Source organism: Elgaria multicarinata, chromosome 16 (assembly GCF_023053635.1).
Source record: "Elgaria multicarinata webbii isolate HBS135686 ecotype San Diego chromosome 16, rElgMul1.1.pri, whole genome shotgun sequence".
In the NCBI taxonomy this organism is placed as follows: Eukaryota; Metazoa; Chordata; class Lepidosauria; order Squamata; family Anguidae; genus Elgaria; species Elgaria multicarinata.
The window spans coordinates 10,453,228-10,478,944 of NC_086186.1; the positions used below are offsets into that span (position 1 = coordinate 10,453,228).

At 49.6% G+C, this 25,717-nt stretch overlaps 1 protein-coding gene across 1 annotated transcript in view; it reads right to left on the reverse strand.

The window, feature by feature from the left end:
- Nucleotides 1–1,355: 1,355 nt before the first annotated feature.
- The window catches only part of CD276 (CD276 molecule), a 38,761-nt gene continuing 14,399 nt past the window's right edge, over nucleotides 1,356–25,717 (reverse strand). The window contains exons 2-8 of the mRNA XM_063142154.1: nucleotides 20,852–20,988; nucleotides 14,197–14,547; nucleotides 13,295–13,591; nucleotides 9,448–9,588; nucleotides 8,107–8,139; nucleotides 5,013–5,048; nucleotides 1,356–3,079 (exon numbers count right to left, since the gene is read on the reverse strand). Of these exons, the coding sequence (XP_062998224.1) occupies nucleotides 3,057–3,079; nucleotides 5,013–5,048; nucleotides 8,107–8,139; nucleotides 9,448–9,588; nucleotides 13,295–13,591; nucleotides 14,197–14,547; nucleotides 20,852–20,978 (1,008 nt within the window). The 5' untranslated portion in view covers nucleotides 20,979–20,988 and the 3' untranslated portion in view covers nucleotides 1,356–3,056. The remainder of the gene's footprint in view (nucleotides 3,080–5,012; nucleotides 5,049–8,106; nucleotides 8,140–9,447; nucleotides 9,589–13,294; nucleotides 13,592–14,196; nucleotides 14,548–20,851; nucleotides 20,989–25,717) is intronic.

Here is a 25,717-nt window from a genome sequence, read left to right on the forward strand (position 1 = left end):
GTGGGAGGAAGAGGGAGAGGTTATCCCCTCCCATCAGAATGGATCTCTGTGAACATGACAGGGTAGTCAACCTGGTACCCTCCAGATGTTTTGGACTGAAAAGTCCCAAGCTTCATGGTCAATGGACAGGGATTATGGAAACTGTAGTCCAACACGCAGGGAGGTTACCAGTTGACTAACCCTGGCATAGTTCGTGCTAAATGTAGAGTGTTCTAGCACTGTATTCTAAATTCGTTGACTATCGTTTGGGCCATGCACAGAAATGCAATAAACTACATCTACCCTTTGGTTTAATCTACAGCTATGTCCCTCGGAGCATCATAAAAGGGGAAACAATCCAACCAGCAGATTTTCCCTTAGCTAGTACCACAACCAGCTGTACGTTTTCAGTCTTGGTTTTTTTTTCGAGAGACATACCTTTCCTCCTAAAATCCAAGAGCCAAACACAACTGGAATTAACTCCAACAGCAGTTACATGGTAGGGACAGATACAGGAAATAGACGATTAAGGCGGAACAACATGGCCACATGGATCCGTATAACGCCACCCCCTGTTGCGTCGTGACAAAGAAGCCAAATGCAGGAGATTAAACAGGGCTCCGGAGTGGCCCTTTCCAATCTTGGATCCCCAGAGGTTGTTGGACTACAATCCCCAACATCCCCAGCTAGCATGGACAATGACCAAGGAGAATGGGTGTTGTAGTCCAACATCTCTGGGGCCAAGTTTGGGAAAGGCTTCCATCATCAAAGCCTAAACCAGATACCCACATTTTTGGAAGAGGGGCACTCTTGAAAAGCTCCCAAATCAATCTACCCGCCACCCCACAGCCTTTGCTACCCGAGATCTTTTTAAACAGAGGTAGGATGGACTGAACCTGCAACCTCCTGCATGAAAAAAGCAGCTGCTCTGCTTCAAAACCCTTCCCCATTTGAATCTAATTCCAAACCATTTTCTCTTGCAATAGCCCCAATTTTCACTCTGTAGTTCTGGATTTGCGCTCCACCGTGTCAAACAGCTGTTGACAGTTGTTGCAAAGCGCCTTCGGGATGTTTCGATCCTTTCCAGCAAATCAAGAAACACGAATGGAGAGGAAATGCACCTGATCCTGCAACATTCCCGTTGCACAGAATCAAGGGTTCAAGTTGGTGCTGCGGCTTAGTCCTGGAAGATGTGGTGCAGGAAGGGACCTCTGAGCGTGCACAAAAGGCCCACTGGGACTGCAATCCTGGGCACACTTGCCCAATGAGCCCCACTCAATGAAGTGGGATTGACTTCCGAGGAAATGTGCATGGGAGGGATGGTGCTGCCCCAGATGGCCCCACCCCTTCCTCTGGCCCCACCCCCTTTCCCCCAACCACTGATTGATTGGTGGTTTCCATTCCCCCCTTCCACATTCTAAAAGGTTGAAATGTCCCTCCTAAAGCTTAGTTACTGGCAGTAAGAGCTTCAGGCTAAAATATGCAGCTATTTGGGCTCTTCCCCTTTGCTTTTAGCCCCGCCCACCACTGAGATGTGGTTCCCGGAATTTGCCCCTCGGGCTGAAAACGGTTCTGCACCTCTCTTTTATAACAACTGCAGAATGAAGGGTGCAGTTGGGAAGTGGGGTTATTGAACGCCAGGCATCTTCATGCAAAGGTCGAGTCCTTTCCTTCACGGGAGAGTGAAGACCAGCTCACCTGGAGGACGGTTGACTCTTAATCTTAAAGTTATTACTTGTGTGCATTATATTAACTGTTAAGATTCAGGGCCAGCCGAGCAAACCAGTCCATCACTCCACCCAGTCCAGAGCCGACTTCTTTAGCTAGCAACAGCTCTCTGGAGTTTACAGGAGAGATCTCTTCCTGCCGGCACCTCCTAGTGATGCTCCTTGTTGGAGATGTTAAGGGTCAAACCCGAGGCCTTCCACCATGTGCGTTGCCCACTGAGCTACGGCCATTTTCCTGTTCCTTGGCAGCTCTCATGGTGAAGTTATAGAAGCAAGTACATGTGGCAAAGGACCCGTGATGTAGTGGTATCGGGGGGCTCACAGGGTCAAAGCGCTGGGACATCTTGATTGGCAGGGCTGATTGTACTATCTGCCACCCATCAGGCTACCTATCTCTGAGCACAGTTGCAACGCTCACAGCAGCTGAGGAAAAGGACGGGGATGGATTTCCCCTGCAGAAGTGCGCTGTTGAGAGCTATCCCTGTTGCAACGCAAAGCCTTTTGGGGTGGGCTTGGTCTCCAACGGGCAATTAAGACCCATCCACATGACAAAAGAACTGCTCCCAGCAGAGATGAAAAACGCTAGAAGTGTTTTGTTGATCCGGATCAGCACGGCTGCCTGAATATCTGGCCTGCCCTTAGGGGCTGAGCAATGGGGATTGTCATGAGGAGGCCAGATCGTTAAGGTTTGCACTTCAAAATTCACCACTGCAAAGGATTGTGCCTCCAGCAAAAGAGGGGAGGGGAGGGGAGGGGACCAAACCGGTCTAGCTCAAAATTGAAAAGACAGAATCCCTGCTCATAAATCCAACCGGTGGCAGAAAAGAACCTGAAACGGCTCTGGGCACCACAGTCTCCTGGGTCACTCTCACAGCAGAGGGTGCCGAGTTGATCCATGCTCTCTACCCTTCCAGTACGGCACAGAGTAGGGTCCACATTCCTGCCAAGGCAGAGTTTGCTATGTTGATGAGACCTTTGTTGTCGAACTGACAGTGCAGCGCACAAGTCTGTGAAGAAGGATTTCGGGTGGGGAGGAAAGGATGAGTAAGAAGAAAAGGAGGATGTGCTCTGTGTCTAAACGCACAATGAGAATTCTGGGGAGGGGGGTGTAGAGGGGGGGAATGCAGCCAAGTCGATCCAGGGTTGATCTTTATGTATGAGAAGGAAGCGGGGAAAGGCGACGGGGCCAAAATCAGCAAGGTGCAGGTCCGGGCAAGAGGTCTGTGCAGCCGTCCCTCCAACATGTTTCTACAGACCATCGCTGGAGGAAAGTCTCTGGGACGGGACGGGAGGGCACGGCCTGCCAACATGAACCCCGGGGTGTCGTTATTGCATCTCTGCTCATCCCCATCAGTCAATCTCTTCTCCAATGTCTGGAAAGAAAGAGAGGGGGAGTTAAAACAACACAGGGACAATCAATAACCAGACGGAAGGAAGAGAGGCAGGTCGCCATGCGATGGAGCAGGATAAGGGACATTTAGAAGCCTGTAACTGATGCTGTATTTGCCGACGAGGCATGCCAAAGCATTAGAAGGAGGCAGAGAGACCAGGGCAGGGATGAGCCAAGAGTGCCCCCCTTCCCGGCAATGCAGGCATGGCGTTTGCTTTGCAAACAGGACCAAAGCGGTCACATCTGCTATGTGGACGTGGCTGTGAAGCTTCTCTGTCCCGTTCCTGCTCTTTGGTTTGTGGTAGTGGTTATTTTAACGTCTCAACATGCTCTCACTCTGAATTGGCTTCACGATGTCCGAAGAAGAATCAGACAGAGGCCAATGCTACCTACCCTCACTCTGGTGTCTGGTAGATAAAGCGGATGGAGGGGGGGGGATGTATTTTTCATATTTGCGTTTGACTAAATTTGTGTACAATTCCAGAAAGTAAAAACAAAAAACAAAAAGCCTGGTCCGCCAGCCCGTGGAATCGGTGAGGCTCCGAAAATGCTGGTCTGCTGCAGAATCTGCAAGGGAGATTCAAAGAAATCCGAACACATTTGAATCCATTGTGGATTTCTCAAACGTTCCTACTGATACCTATGAAAGGAAAGGAACCTCTCATGCAAGCACTGAGTCATTACTGACTCTTGGAGGGACGCCAGCTTTCGCTGACGTTTTCCTGGCAGGCCTTATAGCGGGGTGGTTTGCCGTTGCCTTCCCCAGCCATGATTACCTTTCCCCCAGCTAGCTTGGTACTCATTTTACCGACCTCGGGAGGATGGAAGGCTGAGTTGACCCGAGCCGGCTGCCTGAAACCAGCTTCTGCTGGGATCGAACTCAGGCCGTGGGGAGAGTTTCAGCTGCAGAAACTGCTGCTTTACCGCTCTGCGCCACACGAGGCTCACTGATACCTATAAGGCATTCAAAAGTGCCCTATAAAATGTTGCCCTTTGGGAGCGGAGTAGCAAGTTGATCTATAATAAAAGTTTTTCTCCGGAGCCTAACAACCACCTGTGTGTGTGTGTGTACATGTGTGCATGCATGCATGTGTGCATTGGGTACGGCAGGGAAACCAGGAGGTGACTAGTTGGATAAAAGTAATAAGACGTTGCCCTCCCCCATTCCATTTGACAGCAAACACCGTTTTGTGCAGCATCTGCAAACATAATTGTGTTTGGCACAAGGCGGAGATAGGAAAGCTCACCCCAACTCACTTCAGGTGAGGCAGAAAGGCCAAAGCACAATTTGCTCCATTGTCCAGCTCTGATGAAAGGTGAACCTCCTGGGTCGGCCTTTTGACTGGACTTCTTACGACAGGGGCTGGGCAACTTGTGGCCCTCCAGACGTTGGACTGCATCCCCCATCAGCCCTTGCCAGCACAGGCAATGGTGAGGCACAATGGGAGACACAGTTCTGCAACCGCTGGTGGACCACCCCTGTTCTATGAGAACTCATACCAACTCCAGCCCAGGACGCGACTGTCTGTGCCGCCACAAAATTAGCTGGTAGAACATCACAACATCAGGAGGTGCTTTACCCCGAGGCTCACGAAACCATGAAACCAGGCCTGGTGGGACATACAAAGCTGTCATACATTCAAGTCAGACCCTTGGTCCATCTAGCTCAGTATTTCCTACTCTGCCTGATAGAAGCTCTCCAGGGTTTCAGACATGGGTCTTTCAAGGTCCTACATGGAGATGCCATGGAGTGGACCTTCTGCATGCAAAGCAACTGCTCCACCACTGAGTTATGGCCCCGTTCCCACTGATAGTCTTCCACGGAGAAGACCATCAATTCATTTACTGAATACATGCAGGTTCTCGCCTCAAACAGCTCAGCAAATTAACGACCATCAAGAGGACACTTCCTTTACCTTCTTTGACGTCCATGTTCTTCAGGGGCTGCAAAGCTGTCGGAGGAAAGAGAAAGAGAGAGGAGACGTGTGTGAGTTTATTGGGCCCCAGAGCACGATGCCAAGTGAACGGACTGAAGAGAGCAGCAGGAATCTCGGCGGATCTGAATTTCTGTCTACGAGAATTTCGCGGCACCTGCGTTGACCTTAACTCTACTCCAAAGAAAATTCTTTCCTTCCTTCCTTCCTAAGCTGCCTACCTCAGCAAGCGCTGCACTGCCCCCTGCTGGTCACTATCAAAACTATAACAAGGCAAGGGAGCTCGAGGTCCCCGACTTTGATTTACTGCTGCTCTTTTTCTGGGTTGTCCAAGGGAGCTGATGGCAGGTTGTAATACGCCCCAAGCTACTTTTATCCTTCCTCCAACCTTCTGAACTAACAAACCCTGGAAAAAACCAGGCATGAATTTTGTCTGGGACTGAGCTTTGTGGCTAAGAGGCACCCTGTTCAGCACCGGATCTGTTAAGCGGGATTCCAGGGTTATTGTAAAGAACAATGAAGTAGGATTCCACCATTAAAGGCGGCCTAAAATAATTCAAAACCAAATACAGGTTTGGTTGCGGAATTCTGGGAATTGTAGGACTTTTTTTTTCTATCTAAACGTGCCTACGGTTCCACCCATAAAGGTTTTATATCACACATGATCAAACTATATTTGGATGGCTTTCAAAGGGGGTTGGATAAATTCCTGGAGGAGAAGTCTACCCATGGCTACTAGCCCTGAGGGTTATGTGCTGCGTCCAGTATCCGAGGCAGTGAGCCTGTGCGCCCAGTTGCTGGGGAACATGGGCAGGAGGGTGCTGTTGCACTCATGTTCTGCTTGTGTGTCTCTGGTCGACAGCTGGTTGGCCACTGTGTGAACAGAGTGCTGGACTATTATTATTATTATTATTATTATTATTATTATTATTATTATTAATTGCATTTATATCCCACCTTTTTCCTCCAAGGAACCCAAGGTGGCATACCTCCTCCTCCTCTCCATTTTATCCCAACAACAACCCTGTGAGGTAGGTTGGGCTGAGGGCCTGCGACTTGCCCAAAGTCACCCAGTGGGTTTCCATGGCCGAGTGGGGACTAGAACCCGGATCTCCCGATTCCCAGTCCAACACTTTAGCCACTACACCACACTGGCTCTCACAACCTGGCATTTCCATCTTTAATACCTTCTATTCCCCAGCTCAGTTTACACTCCTGGGGAATTCCACCTGCTTCTCGAGGTCCTTCAATTCCAGTATGGAATTGTGGATTCCTGGTTGGCCACTGTGTGAACAGAGTCCTGGACTAGATGGACCCTCACTCTGATCCAGCCTCAGGGCTCTTCTGATGTTCTTATATACAAAGGTTTTAATTTTAGTAAACTGCCCAGAGAGCTTTGGCTGGGCGGCATAGAAATGTAATACCGTATTTCTTCGATTCTGAGACACCATCGATTGTAAGACGCACACTAATTTCAGTACCACCAACAGAAAAAAGGCTTTGATTCTAAGAAATAATAAACGCACCCGCGATTCTAAGACACACCCCGTTTTTAGAGGTGTTTATATGAGGGGGGGAAGTGTGTCTTAGAATCAAAGAAATACGGTAAATTAAAATAAAATAAACATTAAAAACAAAACTGGGAGTTGGGACCGCTAAACTGTAACTCCTCCCCGGGCTCACGGTCAACTGGCACGATCTCGTTAGCGTGCAAAATGTCAGCCCGAGCACCGCCTACGAGAGGAAAGGCTACGGAGCATTTATTGGAAGAAGCGGTGAACGCATTCACAAACCTCCCCTCCCCACCCCTGGTTTCAAATACCGCAGTCAGCCACGCCACCGTCACGCAGGTAGGCAACAAAGCCCTGAGCCTATGAAGTCTCGGGGAAAGATTCGACACCAGCCAACCTGAGCGTGCTGCGTCTACCGCTGTGCTCCGAGCAGATAAAGGGAATCACCGGGCTTACAATTAATCCGTTTGATTGCGGCAGAGGGCAGCTATCAGACTTTATTAAAACGATAATCCCGTTTATCACAGATCTGCTCGGCTGTCAGCCCGGCTGCAGCAGCACAGAGGGGAATCCTAAGCTGCAGGATGAGATTTACCAGGGGGGGTTGGGGCAGGGACGACATCAAAAGCTGCCTGATACTGAGTCAGGTCCACAGGTCCATCTAACTCTGTATTGTTTGCACTAGGGGTGCATAGTCTTTCCAAGGTTCTTGATTCAGCTCTCCAGGGGTCTCCAGAAGGCTCCACTCCTTATGATCCTCTCGTGCAAGCACTGAGTCATTACTGACTCTTGGAGGGACGCCAGCTTTCGCTGACGTTTTCTTGGCAGGCCTTATAGTGGGGTGGTTTGCCGTTGCCTTCCCCGGCTGTTATTACCTTTCCCCCAGCTAACTGGGTACTCATTTTACCGACCTCAGGATGATGGAAGGCTGAGTCGACCCGAGCCGGCTGCCTGAAACCAGCTTCCGCTGGGATCGAACTCAGGCTGTGGGGAGAGTTTCAGCTGCAGAAACTGCTGCTTTACCACTCTGCGCCACACGAGGCTCGACTCCTTATGATAGCACTCTTCAAATACTTAAAAGGTTGTCACACAGAGGAGGGCCAGGATCTCTTCTCGATCCTCCCAGAGTGCAGGACACAGAATAACGGGCTCAAGTTACAGGAAGCCAGATTCCGGCTGGACATCAGAAAAAACTTCCTGACTGTTACAGCAGTACGACAATGGAATCAGTTACCTAGGGAGGTTGTGGGCTCTCCCACCTTAGAGGCCTTCAAGAGGCAGCTGGACAACCATCTGTCAGGGATGCTTTAGGGTGGCTTCCTGCATTGAGCAGGGTTTGGACTTAATGGCCTTGTAGGCCCCTTCCAACTCTGCTATTCTATGATTCTATGATCCCCCAAAACAGGAGCAGCCCTAGACCAGCAGACAGTCCTTCCTGTTCCCCATGGCGCCCAAGTTGGGCATCTATGCATGTGTGCTCTGAAAGCAGTCTAAGATGGAGGGGATGTGTGCAGTCAGATCAGTTGGCAGAAACCGAAGAGAAAAAGACTTGACGCTTGACTGACCTGTCTTGGATCCTTCTCCTTCATCCTCTATTCCTGGGGAGGGGGAGCACAAAAGGGGCAGGGGAATAAATGAGACATGTTGCCTACCAACATCCATTTGACAAAGGTTTACAATTCCCACACCTAAATCAGGGCAGGCAGCACTGTGTATCACAGAACATACTGAGACGATCAAGACTCAGATTGTCTTAATCCTAACATAACACACACACACCTGTAAACATGAACAAAGTATCCCAGATTTATTTAAGCCACTCTGATTGGGGCATGGGGGTCATTTGCAGATCACTGTAAATGGAGACCTCCTTTAAAGTTCTGACTGAAACCCAGAGCAGATTCACCATTCCACTAACAGTGGAGCCACCAGCCTCTGCTGATGGTAGCTCCAGAAGCAGCAACGGACCTCCTGGCGATGGTTGCTATGTCCCTCCCCCGCCTGGTATGACACTATTGTTCCAAGGGACGGTCATGACCCCCCACCCCCAGTCAGACCTTCCAATGTGCAGGAGAGAATTCTGATGAGGACCGGGCTACTTCCTTGGGGGTATGGCAGTTAGTGCTTTATCATCCCCTGCCATGGCCTGTGGCTCAAAGAATGGGCGCCCAGCAGAAACTTCATCTCCCCAACCTTGCAACAGCAGTCTATAGAACCCTTAACAGTCAAATCAGCAACTTCACATGACAGAACTTATCATCCTGTTGAGAAGAGTGAGACAACATCCTCCTATTGTTGTAGCTCTCTGCTGAGACAACATCCTCCCATTGTTGTAGCCCTCTGCTGAGACAACATCCTCCCATTGTTGTAGTAGAGGAGAGTTCGAGTCAGCAAGACAATACTCACAGATATCCAAGCTCCTATTTTCTCCTTGCTTCATTCTGAATGCCATTGGCTACTACTCAATGATCCTTAAGGAACCACAGAATGGAACATGGGCATTCTGGGACAGGGGGATGACTTTTGCCTATCCCTCCCTCCCTCCCTCAAATGCCCTTCAAAATAACTACATTAGGGCAGCCTTCCCGAATGTGATGCCCTCCAGATTTTTGGACAACAATTCCCAGGATTCCTGACCATTGGCCATAACAGCAGGAGCTGATGAGAGTTGACGTCCAACACAACACAAAGGGGTGGTGCTCCATTGAGGGTGGGTGAATGGCAGATGCCAAGGGGCATCCCAAAAAAGAAACCCCAGAAAAGAAAGCCTGTCTTGGCGCATCACTCTACCCTGGCTTCTTCCTCGGTCAGCTCTTTGGGAGTAACGAGACTTCCCATTTCTTGAAGGGAGAGCTGAAGATTACGTCGCTCAGAAATGGAACAAGTCCACACCCGATTATAATTACCGGCGTTCTCTTTCTCTTCTTTGCAGCTCTGTCGGATCTTCTTCTGGCACACATATGCCAGGACAATCAAAAGGACAACAAGGCAGACGGCCAATCCCACTGTTACCCAGAGAGCCACCGCTGGAAACAGGAGGTGCTGACCTGGGAAGGAGGGGTGGGAAAGAAGACACCGTCACTGTCCACACCACCGATTGGACAAAAAGAAGGAAACCTCTCTTAAGGGGAGGAGAGCCCACAGGGGGCACCGCAAGGTTGCCTGCATACAGACAACCTTGTGGTGTCACACGGGGTGCAAGAGGAGTTGCGTTACACTCATAGGCAAATCTCACACATTCGAAAGCGATCCAACGTCGGCTTTGCTCCTTGCACAAAGCTTCTGAGTTGGGTTTTCGTTTGCTGATGGAACATGGATTGCCCATGCGCTTGAGGGGGAGCAGCTGTGCACAATGGAAAGTAACTGGGGAACATGGGCCGGAGGGTGCTGTTGCACCATGTCCTGCTTGTTCATCCCTGGCCGATGGCTGGTTGGCCACTGTGCGAGCAGAGTGCTGGACTAGATGGACCCCTGGTCTGATCCAGCATCAGGGCTCCTCTTATGTTCTTATGTTCTAACTGCCCCGCTTTAGCTGTTCACATGTGCAATTTCCTTTGCTTTGCCAATTCATCACTGGTTGGGAGAGTCCACCACCCTCACCCCTACAACCGCATACAATTCTCTTAGAGAGCAATCCTACAGTCCCTGGGAGAGCAAAGGATGGCTTTTAAGACCAATCGGAGATGGCTCTCCAATGGAGCAGTGGCCGGACACTTCCTGCAAAACCGGATTCAATCATGCACTGTCGAGAGCCAACAGTCCACAGCCCATGACCAAACGTCGCACCCACTGGAGCCCATGGACGGTACGCTCAGACCCTCCCAAATCAGAGGCTTAATGATGCTGGCAGACGCTCCAGTTCCTGCCTCTTCGCAGGGCCTCCGGATGCCCGAGAAAAGGCGAGGAAACAGCAGGTTGAATTACCCTATAAAACACTTCATTAACCTTTAAATAATTATGCTAATAAATTCAAATAGATGCTGATCTGTCACACTTTGCTGGGAGGAGTGGAGGATGGGCTAAAGGTACTTTGAACACGACCGATTCCCTACAGAGAGAAGTCCTCTGTGTGTCTGGGGGCGGCAGGCAAACTCACGCCCTTCGGTAGGGATACACTGGTACTCTCACTTCCAGAAACATTTCGTCAGCCACACCACCTTTGTCATCACCATCATCAAAAGCCTTTTGCTGCCTTTTCTATGCTCTGCGGTGGGCTAATTTAGGAATGAGTGAGAATTTGGGGGGTGGTTGGGTAAGAACTTTAGCAAAATTCTGGGCTCCACAATTCAAGGACGCAGACAAGGTGGAGCGTGTTCAGAGGAGGGCAACCAGGATGATCGGGGTCTGGAAACAAAGCCCTATGAAGAGAGACTGAAAGAACTGGGTATGTTTAGCCTGGAGAAGAGAAGGCTGAAGGGAGACATGATAGCACTCTTCAAATACTTAAAAAGTTGTCACACCAGGAGAAGGGCCAGGATCTCTTCTCGATCCTCCCAGAGTGCAGAACACGGAATAATGGGCTCAAGTTAAAGGAAGCCAGATTCCAGTTCGACATCAGGAAAAACTTCCTGATTGATAGAGCAGTACGACAATGGACTCAGTTACCAAGGGAGGTAGTGAGCTCTCCCACACTAGAGGCCTTCAAGAGGCAGCTGGACAACCATCTGCCAGGTATGCAGTAGATTGGATTCCTGCACTGAGCAGGGGGTTGGACTCATTGGCCTTATAGGCCCCTTCCAACTTTACTATTCTATGATTCTAAGATGTAGCAATGGCCACCAGTTCGGATGGCTTGAAAGGGGGTTGGATAAATTCCTGGAGGAGAAGGCTATCCATGGTTCCTAGCCCTGATGGTTATGGGCTACTTCCAGTATCCAAGGCAGTAAGCCTGTGCATGCCAGTTGCTGGGGAACATGGGTGGGAGGGTGCTGTTGTCGGTTTCCTGTCGACAGCTGGTTGGCCGCTGTGTGAACAGAGTACTGGACTAGATGGACCCTCAGTCTGATCCAGCAGGGCTCTCCTGATGTTCTTCCATTGGGAACTGTGTGAGTTGTATATCTCGTTTCCCCTCCGTTGGGTATCCACTTGCGGGGAAACCCACCCACTGTGAAGCCTGCAGCACTTCTATCCATTTCAAGAAGAGTTGCTGGGGAAGTGAAACTAGGGCCTTTTGCACGAAAAGCAGGAGCTGCCTGGGGATGATGGGAGTTGTAGTGTGACACATCTCGAGGGGGCTAGGTTGGGCAAGGCTGCCATAGAACCGTTGAGAAGCCCCCATTAAGGGCAAGTGGGACAGTTCTCTTCTCCCCCGCCCCCCACCGCCCCCATCCTTTTCATGCAGCTAGCAAAAACGTAGGGCTTCAAAATTAAGCATGCAAATTAAATGTGCTCCTTTCCTTTTAATGTCAGCATTATCATAATGGCTGTTGCTTTTTACAGCAATTGCAAGACGAGTGAAAGGGAGGGTGGAGGGGGAGAGGGATTTAAGAAGGGAGGGAGGAGAAGTGTGGGGGGGGGTTATAAAAAAAATAAAATGTGAAGGATTCAACAGGTGTTGTGTGTGTGTATGTTTTTGCAGTGTGCAAAAAAGCTTGGAGGATGGCAACACGGGAGAGGGCCTTTTCGGTGGTGGCCCCCTGACTGTGGAATGATCTCCCCGATGAGGTTCGCCTGGCGCCAACATTGTTATCTTTCAGGCACCAGGTCAAGACTTTTCTCTTCTCCCGGGCATTTAAGTTTGTTTTTTTAACGCACCCCCAGAACTGTTGTTTTTAAATGGATACTGTTGTTTTTATATTTTTAAATTTTGTATACTTTTAATGTTTACTGTTTTTAACTTTTGTAAACCGCCCAGAGAGCTTCGGCTATGGGGCGGTATATAAATGTAATAAATAAATAAATAATAAATATATAAATAAAGCAAATCCATGACCCTGACTTATTCCCATTGCAGAATTTTGAGGATTCAGGTTGCAGAATGAGAGGGGAGCCCACTGTAGCACAGAATCCCAGGAGAAACGCCCGTCCGCCCATCCCAACACTACTTCGAGGTTACAAGGCTGCCTTCAGCTTCGGCCGCGCCGAAGAAAGGGTGCCCCGCCGGGTGCCCCGTGCCCAGCTGCACTCCCGTCACCGCTCAGGTGGCACTGTGCATTTAGCCAAAAAAGGTTTCCGCACCTGGGGGGACCCTCGTTCACAAGCCAGCAATTGCCGCGCCAAGGGTAATTGAACACTAATTAATGTTACCTGCAAACGAACAAGGTTACAAAGAGCTCGAGGGGGGTCTATAAAAGTTGAAATGGCGTGAAGACAACTTGGAAGCCGCTCCGGGGAAAAAAAGAAAAACAAGGTAAGTCCCTCGAATGGGAGTCTGTCAGCTCCATAAAGCATTTTACAGAGGTGTGGGGGTGGGATCAGAGCTTCAGCAGAAATTGAACGTCTCAGCCTGCGATTGTAAACCTACCTACCTAGGAGTAAATCCCACTGGACTCAGCTGGGTTATACTTCTGAGTAGACATGCATAGGATTACCTTGGAAGGCTTCGACCCTCACATCCCACTGCTAAGCCAAATCCATGGCACCACAGTTGCACCAGTCCTGGAACTGGCATAAATAATTTCCCTCCCATTGTTTGGGACGGGAGGGAAATAGGTCAATGCCCCCTCCTGGCCACTGGAAGGCCGGGGGGGGGGGAGAATCTCACCCCTCCCTTATTGGTCTCCTCGCCCTCTCCCTGCCTCCCCGGGAACTGACCGGTGATGGTGACCGAGGCGTGCGTTTCCTGCCGTAGCAAGGGGTTCTTCACCAAGCAGCTGTAAGTGCTGTTGGGCTCCAGCACGACCCGCAGGACACTCCGAACATCAAAGAGGCCCTCCTCGTTGGCCACCTGGGAGGTGGTGATGTTCTCCGTGATGTTGCTGCCACGGCCGTCTTGCCAGACCACAATCGCCTCGGGATAGCCGGAAAAGGTGTGGCACGTCACCGTTACCAGGTCCCCCGGCTTCAGATTCTTGTTGGGTTCCAGATTCATGTTGGGCTTGGAGTAGAAAGCTGAAGAATAAGAATAAGAATGGACATGGTTTGGCTCACGAGAGTCACAACTGGGAGAGACAATGGCTGGATTCACACAACACGATAGCCAACATTCAAGGTTGAGTGTGGGTTAAGCATGTGTTGTCGTTGAGCCACGAGTTGCTGTTGAGCTGTGGGCTGCTGTGTTGTCTGAACTCAGCCATCCTAACAAACCATGGCTGGTTAACCACGAACAATCTGCAGTTCACAAGGCAACATGGGCTGTTTTCATGTGTTGTTCGTGGTTAACAAACCATGGTTTGTTAGGACAGCTGAGTTCAACACAACAACCCATATTACCATAACAACCCATGGTTCATTGACAACCCACACTCAACCCATATTCAACCTTGAGTGTTGGCTGTCGCCTCTTGATTGTCTTGGACCACATTAACTGCCTCTGGTCCTTTCGACCAACGTCTTTGGAACTGTGATGCACACCTGTCCTGGGCTGCGCAACCTGCCAATGGTCCCTTAGCCTGAGAGCCAGCAGCCCTGAACACCCCAAAACCTGGTCACCCGGCACTCTGACTCCACTGGACCCCCAACGCCGACAAGCGTCTTCCACCCGGCTCCTACCTCACCTGCCACCTGCAGTGTGACGGCCGCGCTACCGTAGTCCGTGACCCGGACAAAGCAGGTGAAGCTCCCTTCGTCAGCGATCCTCACGCGGTGCAGCAGCAGGGAGACGTTGCCCCGGGGCAGCTGGTCATAGAAGAGGGCGGTGCGGTTGGCGTAGTCGCCCCGTTGGTTGGCCAGCTGGTCCCGGCCCCCGGCAAAGCTGTGCACCAGCCGCTTGGTGTCGGTCAGCTGCCAGATGAGGGTCAGGTCGTCCAGGCTGAAGTTGGCGTCGGGAGAGAAGGAGCAGCGCAAGATGGCGTCGCGGCCAAAGATGGCGACCACAGGGTCATCAGGGACCTCGAGTTCCAGGGCACCTGATTGGGAGGGGGGGGAAGGTGAAAAGGCGCACGGCAGCAGTCTGAAGGCGAAGCCACACAAACACGGTGTGGCGCAACAGCGTGGCGGCAGGGCCTCAGGTCCCAAACTGGCTTTCCTGGAGTGCCCAGATGGCCCCGCCCCTTCCATGACCCTGCCCCCTTTCCCAACTGCCAATCATTTGTTTCACAGCTTTTGCAATTTCCTCCCATCCTGAAAGCTTGAAGCGCCTCCGCGAAGGGTTTAGTTACTGGCAGCTTTAAACTAAAACATGCTGCCATATTTTTAAATATATTTTGGCTCTCTGCCTTTGCAACCCCCCACCAATGCAATGTGGGCCCTGGAAATCTTCTCCACAATGGAATTTGGCCCCCAGGCTGAGAGTTTTTAATACCCCCGGCACTGCTGGGATAAGCCCTGGCTCTCATACTCCTTCCTTTCTTTGCTCACTCAGTTGAATTACTTTCCTTCCCGGTTTATGCAAACCACAGTTGCGTCTGATATGCGAACCAGCAAACCATGGTTTGCACTTGCCCTGCCAAAGTGATGCTCTGAAGAGGAATGGGGAGCCGCTTGGTTGTTGGCCTGGCTCTGTTGCATTTCAGAGCCCACCTGCTACTATGCCACAGCCTTCCCCAACCTGGTGCCCACCAGATGTTTTGGACTTCAGCTCCCAACAGCCTCAGCCAGCCTGGCTGATGGTCAAGAATGCTGGGAGCTCTAGTCCAAAGTATTTGGAGGTCACCAGGTTGGGGGCAGGGGGCTGCACTGCCACCTCTTCAGCTTCGACCAAAGTGTTGGATGGGGAGTCAGGAGACCCAGGTTCAAGTCCCCCCTCGGCCATGGAAGCTCCCTGAGTGACTTTGGGTGAGTCACAGACTCTCAGCCCAACCTACCTACCTCACAAGGTTGTTGTTGGGAGAATAAAATGGAAAGGAGGAGGAGGAGGATTATGTACACGGCCTTGGTTTCTTTGGAGGAAAAAAGGTGGGATATAAATGTAATAAATAAATAAACCAACATTTTCTTTTTAAAGGTGGAGTGGACAGCGGCAGAGCAGGACCACGCAAGTAACTCAATCCTCTCCCCCACACAAAAATAAATAAATAATGGTTGGAACGCACACGATGCTGATGCTCAAGTTATGGGAGCGGGGGCAGAAGGGGTCTGCCCTTCTTATTTTTTTATGCTGCCCCCTTTGACTACTGTTTTTAGAAGTCTATGCGAGCACATGGTTTGGCTATGGGGGGATTCGAGAAACGGGAGTCTAAATCCCATTAAAGCCCCCTCTCCTTCCCCAACCCATAATTTGAGCCCTATATTCTGCCATTAGCTACTTGCACCTTTCTTGCGCTATGCGGAAAAGGCAACCGGGGCTCACGTCGCTTGATCCCCTCTACAAGCCCCAAGACTATAATCTTGATGAAAAAGTACAATACTAGGGCTTTTTTTAAAAAAACAACAACACCAGCAGCTTGGAGCAAAGGCAGAGGTAAATGAACTCCGCAGCTCATCAGCAGGGCGGAATGAGACCAGTGCCATGCCAGGGCACTGCTGCCCCCTCCTGTCCAGCAAGAGCCATTGCATCTTCCTCCTGATCTGGAATCACGTCACCCTTGAGTTTTTGAACAGAATCATCAAAGTGCTAATTGCAGATTTCTAAACCAAAACCAATCCAACCCTAATCAAATCAGCAGAACCAACAAGAAAAAGGCAACTAGGCTGGATCTCTTTATAGCAGGCCCTCCTGATGTTGCTGGCCTGCATCTCCTATCATCCCTCACCACTGGCTTTGGCTGATGGGAGTTGCAGTCCACCAACATTGGGAGGCCATACGCGCCCCACCCCTGCTATTTATTTTTTCATAACTCATGCTTGCATATCACTTCATATGCTAACACCTCTAGCATGCATTCACTGTCTCCTCTCTGTACCGGATGCGATTGGAGGAGGAGAGGAACCCTTAAACATGATTTTGCACCAGTGTTTTGCTCAAACAAATGAACTTGGATGAAAGTTTTGATGGATCAGACTGAAACTCATAGAATCATAGAAGACTGAACAGTAGAGTTGGAAGGGGCCTATAAGGCCATCGAGTCCAACTCCCTGCTCAATGCAGGAATCCCCCTTAAAGCATCCCTGACAGATGGCTGTCTAGCTGCCTCTTGAAGGCCTTTAGTGTGGGGAAGCCCACAACCTCTGTAGATCATAGAATCATAGAATAGCAGAGTTGGAAGGGGCCTATAAGGCCATCGAGTCCAACTCCCTGCTCAATGCAGGAATCCACCTTAAAGCATCCCTGACAGATGGTTGTCCAGCTGCCTCTTGAAGGCCTCTAGTGTGGGGAAGCACACAACCTCCCTAGGGAATTGGTTCCATTGTCATACTGTCAGGAACTCCTCTTAGTCCAGCATCCTGAGATTCCTGCAGTGGCTGGCCAGTGGCCTAGGACAGGGTACAAAGGCAATAGCTCTCCCTGGCCTTCATTCCCCACCTTGAGCAACTGGTATTCAGTATGCCTCTGAACATGTTGATGCAGGGTGCTGAACCGCAGACCGAGGGACAGTTCTAGCCCACCTGGAATCCTAACCTGCCTCTCCAGGGTTCCCCAGATAGCCACGCCCACTTCCTCTGGCTCCATCCTTTTCCTCTGCCCCCAACCTTACCCCATCCCCCAATCATTTGCTGATTTCACATGTGTGTGCGTTTTCCCCCATTCTAAAAGGTTTAATTGCTTATTTGCTGGCAGTAAGGCAGCAGCCGAATTTGGACGAATCGCTCAGAATTTGGACAAACTGCTCAGGAGTTTGGACACACTGCTCAGAAATTTGCGCAAATTGTGGAGCTTGCGAGGAAATGCGCAAAACACCTGGAAAATCCACAAAATGTCTCCACTCGCTGCAGACTGAGTTGGGCGCTGCAGTGCGAACCGGAACGAAGTCTGAGCGGCTATATCTAGGGAAACTCGATAAACTCCACCCACAAACAGATTTTGTCGACGTCCCTCAAATTAACCAAACCAGGGTTTTTGACTCCAGCTCATTGACTTTATATGTATAGTAAAAAAGCAAAGCGAAGAAAAAAGGCAGAAGTTTCCCGACTCACACTCTAGATGTCACCCTTGCCCTGATTTTATTGCTCCAAACACTCCTCCAAAGACAGCAGGCCCTGTGCTTGTGGACAAGGCCGGTGCCAGACTATTTTGCACCCTAGGCAAGGTGAGCTACTTTCACCCCCACCCCCACCCCCCAAAACTGCCAACTTTGATTTTTAAGAACATGTTTCCTGGAAAAAATAAGCACAAAACTTGAAACTGCTAAATTTATTTTAAAGTGCAAGAAATATGTCATGCCAGTTATAGCAAACAAATTGGAAAGGAATGTCTATGGGTCTAAAATGCATTATTTAAAAGGAATATCACCTCCAAATCATCCCCCCCAACTCACATGCACGTGCGCGCACACACACACACTCAGCATCACTCACTCCAAACAAACATATGCATGAACACATGCATTCACTCAAAGACCCCATGCACCCCATACATTCTCTCTCTGTGTGTGTCTCTCTTCTGGGCACGTTCCGGAAGTCTGAACGTGGAGCCGCCCCACCCCCACCCCAGCGTCCCTGGCTTTGCTTCAGCTGGGTGGGCGCGGGGCGCCATCTCGCCTGCCCAGGCCCAGCTGAATCCTCGGGCTGGCCCGGCTCACAGCCAACGCGCCTGAGTGCTGTGCCCGGTGCCCCTCTTAGATTGGCACTCTAGGCAGCCGCCTGAGTGGCTTCTATGGTAGCACCGGCCCTGCTTGTGGATTCTACCAGCATTTAACACAATGAAAGACAATTGGGAAGGTGGGAAGGGAAAAGGTTCCTGGTCAGAGTTCTGAGGCCGGCCTCATTGTTACAGAGAAAGCGGGAGGGTGTATTCCACAAATGTACCTTGAGCAGAACCCCAGAATCATACACAGCCTCCTCTAGCTTTGTGGCTGACCATTAAGCAACACAAGATGGTTGCCTCAGGTGGCAAAAGCTAGGAGGTGACAAAGGTGTTGGAGGACAGAACTGTGTCGATGGACGCTACTGCCCCATTGTCAGCATTGAAGATTACAACTCCCAGTCTGGTTGGGGTTTTGTACATGAAATTGGGCCCAGGGACATCTCATTTTTTGCCTCAAGCAGCAAAATGTCTTGAGCCAGACAGAGAGGAACTACATCCTAAAGAGTGCTGTAGTGGCTGTAGTACTGGACTGGGAGTCAGGAGATCTGGGTTCTAGTCCCCACTCGGCCATGGAAGCTTATTGGGTGACTTTGGGCCAGTCACTGACTCTCAGTCTAACGTACTTCACAGGGTTGTTATGAGTTTAAAATGGAGAGGAGTAAGCCAGCTTGTAAGTAAGCCGCCTTGGGCTCCTTGGAAGGGGAAAAAGGCAGGATTTTGTGGCTCTGTCTATAACTGGTTTGCCTCCTATCTAGCGGGTCGCTCTTTCAGCGTGTTGACTAATGGCAGCTCGTCTTCCTCCTTTCCCCTTTCAGTAGGGGTTCCGCAAGGCTCAGTGCTTGGCCCGTTGTTGTTTTCCTTATACATGTTGCCCTTGGGCAAGCTTATTCAATCTCATGGCCTCCAATATCATCTGTACGCCGATGATACACAACTATATCTGTCATCTCAGGAACTTTCTCCTGATGTTCACGATCGTATCTCGGCATGTCTTTCAGATATCTCAGCTTGGCTGCTTCATCGTCGTTTGAAACTTAATATGGCAAAGACTGAATTGCTTGTTTTTCCTCCTAAACCTTCTCCTCATCTCTCATTCTCTCTTACTGTCAATGATGTTACGCTCACTCCGGTCAAGGAAGCTCGTAGCCTTGGCTTTATATTTGACTCCTCGCTCTCCTTTATTCCTCATATTGAGGCAGTAGCTAAATCTTGTCGTTTTTTCCTGTATAATATTGCCAGGATTCGATCATTTTTGTCTGTCTCTTCGCCAAGACACTTGTTCATGCACTGGTTATTTCACGGTTGGACTACTGCAACCTTCTTCTCTCTGGCCTTCCTTCTTCTCACATCAGTCCGCTGGTTTCTGTTCACCACTCTGCCGCAAAGATCATCTTCTTGGCTCGCCACTCTGACCATGTTACTCCGCTTCTGAAATCTCTTCATTGGCTTCCAATTCACTTCAGAATCCAATATAAACTTCTCCTGTTGACCTTCAAAGCTTTTCACGGTCTAGCTCCTTCCTATCTCTCCTCTCTCATCTCACACTATTGCCCCGCTCGTGCTCTTCGCTCCTCTGATGCCATGTTTCTCGCCTGCCCAAGGGCCTCTACTTCCCTTGCTCGGCTTCGTCCATTTTCTTCTACTGCCCCTTACGCCTGGAACGCTCTTCCAGAACATTTGAGAACTACAAGTTCAATCGCAGCTTTTAAAGCTCAACTAAAAACTTTTCTTTTTCCTAAAGCTTTTAAAACTTGATGTTGTGCGGACTTTATACTGTTAGTTTTACCCTACCCTGTGCCTGCTTACCCTACCCTGTGCCTGTTGGCATTCTCTTCCCCTCCTTAATGTTTTATTATGATTTTATTAGATTGTAAGCCTATGCGGTAGGGCCTTGCTATTTACTGTTTCACTCTGTACAGCACCATGTACATTGATGGTGCTATATAAATAAATAAATAAATAATAATAATAATAATAACAACAACAACAACAACAACAACAACAACAACAACAATAACAATAATATTGCCACTGTACTGCTTGGAGACATTGCTCAGATCAAACCAAAAAAGGATCCAGGATGGGAAAAGCAAACAGCCAAACTCAACTAGTTCACCTCCCTGGCATAATGGAATCAGCACTATTCTGCACACAACTGATGCAGGTTTATGTACAATAAATTCTTTATCAACAGAAGAGGCAGGAAGGCTGGCTACAGGAGCATACAATAGAGAGAAATTTGAATGGGGAAGGGCTGTAGCTCAGTTCAATCCCAGTTATCTCTATGTAGAGCTGTGGCGGGGGTGGGGGCTGTCTTAAACAGCCACTCCCCAGAGTCTTTGCTGCTACTGGCCACCTGAGATGTTCTTACCTGGAGATGCCATGGACTGAACCTTGGAGGATCGAAAAGAGGGGAATGATCGGCCAACCCTTTCCCCTTTCTGCCAACTTCCAAAAATCTCGGAAATATATTGAGATATGCAAGAGCTTTGAGTGCCAATCCGTAAAACACTCCTAGGGAAGCAAAATTTGAGAAACTGGGGCAGAATTTGACAGAGGCCGGTTCCATACGCATCCCTATTACTCACCAGCCAGAGTTGACAGCAAAAGACCTGCGATCAACAGATGGCAGCACATCTTCGTTGCAAAGTAAGTCAAATGAGAGACAGGAGGAGCACAGTGGGCGTCGGGATGCGAGTTTGGAGGGATGGCCATCTTTGCTCGCCTAAGAGGAAAACAAAACAGGCATCAGTACACAAAAAGAAACACAGTGAATCAGACCAAGGGTCCATCTAGTCCAGCACTCTGTTCACATGGTGGCCAACCAGCTCTCGACCAGGGACCAACAAAGCAGGACATGATGTAACAGCACCCTCCCACCCATGTTCCCCAGTAACTGGTGCACATTGGATACTGGAGATAGCACACAACCATCAGGGCTAGCAGCCATGGGTAGCCTTCTCCTCCAGGAATTTATCCAACCTACCTTTAAAGCCATCCAAATTGGTGGCCACCGACACATCTTGTGGTAGTGAGTTCCATAGTTTAACTATGTGCTGTGTGAAGAAGTCCTTCCTTTTATCTCTCCTGAATCTCCCACCAATCAGCTTAATGGGATGAGCCCATTGGCTTTGAGTATTGTGAGAGAGAGAGGAAAAAATGTCTCCCTATCAACATTCTCCGCACCATGCATAGTTTTATGCACCTCTATCATGTCTTCCTTCCCTTTTTTCTAGCATAGAGACATCCCAGATTTCCATCCTGAAATTTCAGATTAATAGTCCCAGATGTCCTAACTTTTCCTCAGAGGGGTGTTGCTCATTGATAAAATTGGATTTTTATCAGTTTCTCAACCTTGAATTGGACAGGGCACACTTGCGGAAACGTGCACTTCTAAAAATGCGTAAATCCCCTCTCCAAATGCATAACCACCACCACCCCAATGTGCATTTTCACACTTTAATCTATGGAGGGAAATGTGCATTTTCAGTCAGTCTTTTGTCATATCTTTTGTACAACTACATTGGCATCCAATTCCAAAAAGTTTTTTTAAAAAATGGTCTGCAAGCCTGCAGAATCATTGCGATTCAGAAAAAGCCGGTCCTCTGCAGAAGCTCATTGGAATCCATCTTGGACTTCTCTAGTGCCCCTATTCACACGTTTGTTGCTGATCTCCAAAAGGGTCAGGGAGGCGAGACTTCCCTTGACATACAAATTGCACAGAACTCAGGGGATGTTCCAAGTTCCGGAGCAGACAGAAGTTTCTCAGCAGAAAAAAAAAAATCCCCTTGCTCTTCGGAGATTTCCTCCCATAGCCACAACATCCTGCCCCCAAAAATACTGCAGCCAAGGAGAGGAAGAGCAACCAAGCCACAGCGACTTCCTGAGCTGGGATTCCCTTTCCGTGTCCTTCCGTCTCCAGGCAGCTAAATGGCTAGAGCCCCAGCATTAGAAGGGCTGTAGCTGCTCCCCAACAGCCTCCTCAGCTACCGTGGGGCATGAGGACCCCCTCCAAGACTGCCAAAGGAGGGTCGTTAAAGCTTTAGGATTTACTCTGGGAGCTTTAAACTGTCATGAGGCATCCTGAGCACTGGGGCTACAGGGGAAGGATGGAGCATAAATTCTAACAGCTGAGAAAACAAGCAAACTAACCGTTTGGAGAAAGGCGGTGGATGGAGCAATTCTACTACAGAGCCAAGGTGATCTCATGGAATCGACCAGCAAGGCAGACGATAATAATAATAATAATAATAATAATAATAATAATAATAATAATAATAATAATTTTTTCTTACCGCCTTAAAAACATACTAAAAGCATCGTAAAAGCATCCTAAAATTCCACTGGGTAGGCTTGCCAGAAGAGATCAGTCTTTATAGCTTTCTTAAATGCTAAAAGACTGTTAAGTTGACGAATCTCCTCCGGCAGATAAAACCATTCTGAACACAACGACGGAAATACATTTACGGAATGTGCCACCAGAGACGTGGTAGCTCTGAGAGAATTGGACATATGGGTGAAGTCGGGGCAGGCCCAAGACAATTTGTTGGCTGATAGAAGGGACAATATGGTACCTGCTCCCGTTTCATGTTTAAAAGCTGGCTGGAGCAGCAGCCGAATTTTTCTTCAACACTGGGACAGCTTTGCTGACCACAACTGAAAACAGCAGGCTATCTTATTGGGCACAGGGCAAGTCGCTTGGTCCACAGCTCACCTGCCAGCATCTGCTGCCTGAAGCAACACCTCACCCTGCCTCATGGTACGGCTGGCCCTTTAAAGAAGAACGGTCCATCAGAGGCTCTTTCATCATTAGGACTGTATGAAATCTATGTTTAGAGGCGATGGGAGAAGGCCATTATTTACAGGCCCTGCTTGCAAAACCAGGGCATGGTTTGCTGTACATGATGCAGCCGCTTGGTTAAAGCTAAGCAGGTCCAGGCTGATGAATGCCTGGATGAGAGACTCCCTTGAAAACCCATGAACAGAGCCCTGATTTCCACAGTGGATGAGAGGTGGGCTTTAGATGTACTCATGTCATGTATCTGCTTGACTACTGCGGAAAACGTGACGGTGAACTAAATCAGGGCTCTTCTTAGGGGGCAATTTTATGCAAGTCCACTCAGGCACATGGAATGCAGTAAATGTGTATAGCAGACGTGTTGAATCTCAGGCCCAGGAACCGAAATCTGGCCCTCCTAGGGACCCACCCTGGCCTTCAGGTTCCGCAAAGGGGCCTGCACCCTTTCCCCCCAAACTCCAATCATTTGGTGATTTCCTTTTAGGCAGTTTTTGTCATGACTAGGCCTGCTCCCCTTAGGCTGGGGGAAGGTGTTTCAGGCGATCAATCAGAATCAGATTCTGAAACAGAAGAGACGGTGCCAGAAACATGCCAGCCTACACGGGGAGTGGGGGGGGTGACTCTCACGGGCTCTTCACCAGCTGGGAATGAACTTTCGCCAGACCTTATCTCTGAAAGTGTAAACAACACGCAGTCTGTGGGCACTGAAAGGCTAGCTGATCCTAGAGTCAACCACTGACTAAAACAGGCAGAGCTAAAGGAAGGGCCTTGCTAGACCTACCTAGTAATCCAGTGGGGAGTAGGGGCGACGCCGCGCTGCAGCTAGCGCGGGCCGTCGCCCCTAGCTAGACGTAACACGCAATGGGGGAAGGGAAAGCCCCATTGCATCCTCCATTTATTTATTTATTTTTATTAAAGGGCCATGTGCGCAAGAGCGCACCAATGAGAAGGCAAGGCTTTTTTAAAAAATAAAAAATAAAGGGTTCCCCGCTCCCCCTGCCCCCGATTTCCCCCAATGTCTGATGCCCCCGCTCGCCAGTCCGCTCTCCCCACTCACCCACTTGATTGCCCGTCCGCTCATCCCCCCACTCGCCCGCTTGCTCGCCCGTCCACTCACCCCCCCCACTTGCTCGCCCGTCCGCTCACCCCCCCCGCTCGCCCACCTGTCCGCTCACCCCCCGCTTGCCCGCTCGCCCGTCCACTCGCCTCCCCAGCCCCCATCTCCCCCATTCCCTCGCCCCCGGCCCGATGGGCACAGCGGCTTCTCCTGGCTGCTCACGAGTAAGCCGCGTAGCCGGGAAAAGCTGTGGAACTTGCTAGACTCAACGGAAAAACCGGGCCAAAAGTGGATCCGGTTATCCCGGGTCAAGGGAGGGTTTAGCCCCGCCTGACCCCGGGATCCCCTGTGCGTCATCTGCATGCACAGGGGTGAGCCCGAGTTTCAGCCCGGGCTAAACCCTCGTCTAGCAACGGCCGAAGGCGAGAGAAGGTCTGCCCAGCTAGCTTCTCGCCAAAGGCGTCTTCAGAACCAGCCTCCTTGAAGTTAAAACGTTCTGGGGAAAGACTTTCCCTTTTTCTTGAAAGGCCAACTGTCTCGCTTAGTTCACATAGTTTTGCCTAGAGGAAAGTTCCTGGAGGTTAGACTCTCTTCAGGTAGGAAGAGGGGTTTCTTGCCTGAATAAAGCTTTGTGGATTATGTGACAGACCTCTTTATTGTCTCCCAAGAAGGCGAGAGGTTTTGTGAAACACAAGAGTTTCCCCCCTTTCTAAAAGGCAGAGATGTCTCTGCTAAAGCTTATCTATGTTGGTAAAAATATGCTGGTATTTCTATATTTTGGGCACACCCCTTTTGCCTTTAGGCCCGCCCACCACTGAAACTGAATTCAGCTCTGGGGCTGCGAGAGGTTCCCCATCCCTGCTGTATTGGATAGCAGGCTTAAGCTCTTAGCCCTGTTTACGTGGTGAAGGTATGCCAACTTAGCTATGAAAACACTTCACCGTACAGCTGAACCACCCCACTCTCACTGCAAGACAACTGCGTCTTCTTTTTTTCTTCTTCCTGCAATGTTTCAGGGCATGCTTTTATCTGAAAACACACGGGGAAGTGTGCGCCCAGGAATCCACAAAATGCCCTTCAAGTGTTATAAAGGAGACACAACCCACCTGCAGTGGAAATGCACCAACTCCTCCGTACTCTAGCAATTTGGTTTCATTTATTTGCTGTAGCCCCAGGCCATAACAAACAGCTAAAAACTGGAAACCGAATATATACAGTACCGGAAACCTTACAAACAATAAAAAAAATATAATTTCCAATACAGGAAAATCTCAAGTATATCCTCAGGGTTGATCCAGATGACAAATCAAGAGCCCGGCTCTCATTAAATTGTTGTCATGTTTGTGCCGGAGCCACAGGCGAGGAAGCTGCTGTCTGGGTAAGACGCTTGTCATTGCATTAACAATAATCATAAATTTATTTGCTAATGCAAATGGGTAATCACAACCTCATATCACCACCACCACCCCAAAAAAAGTGGGGAGGGTCAGTAAGGTTAGACATGACAGGAACAATTTAAAAGGGCAATGTACCAGATCTTTCTGTCTCATGGGAGTTTGCAGGTCCTTTATTTATTTATTTATTTATTACATTTCTATA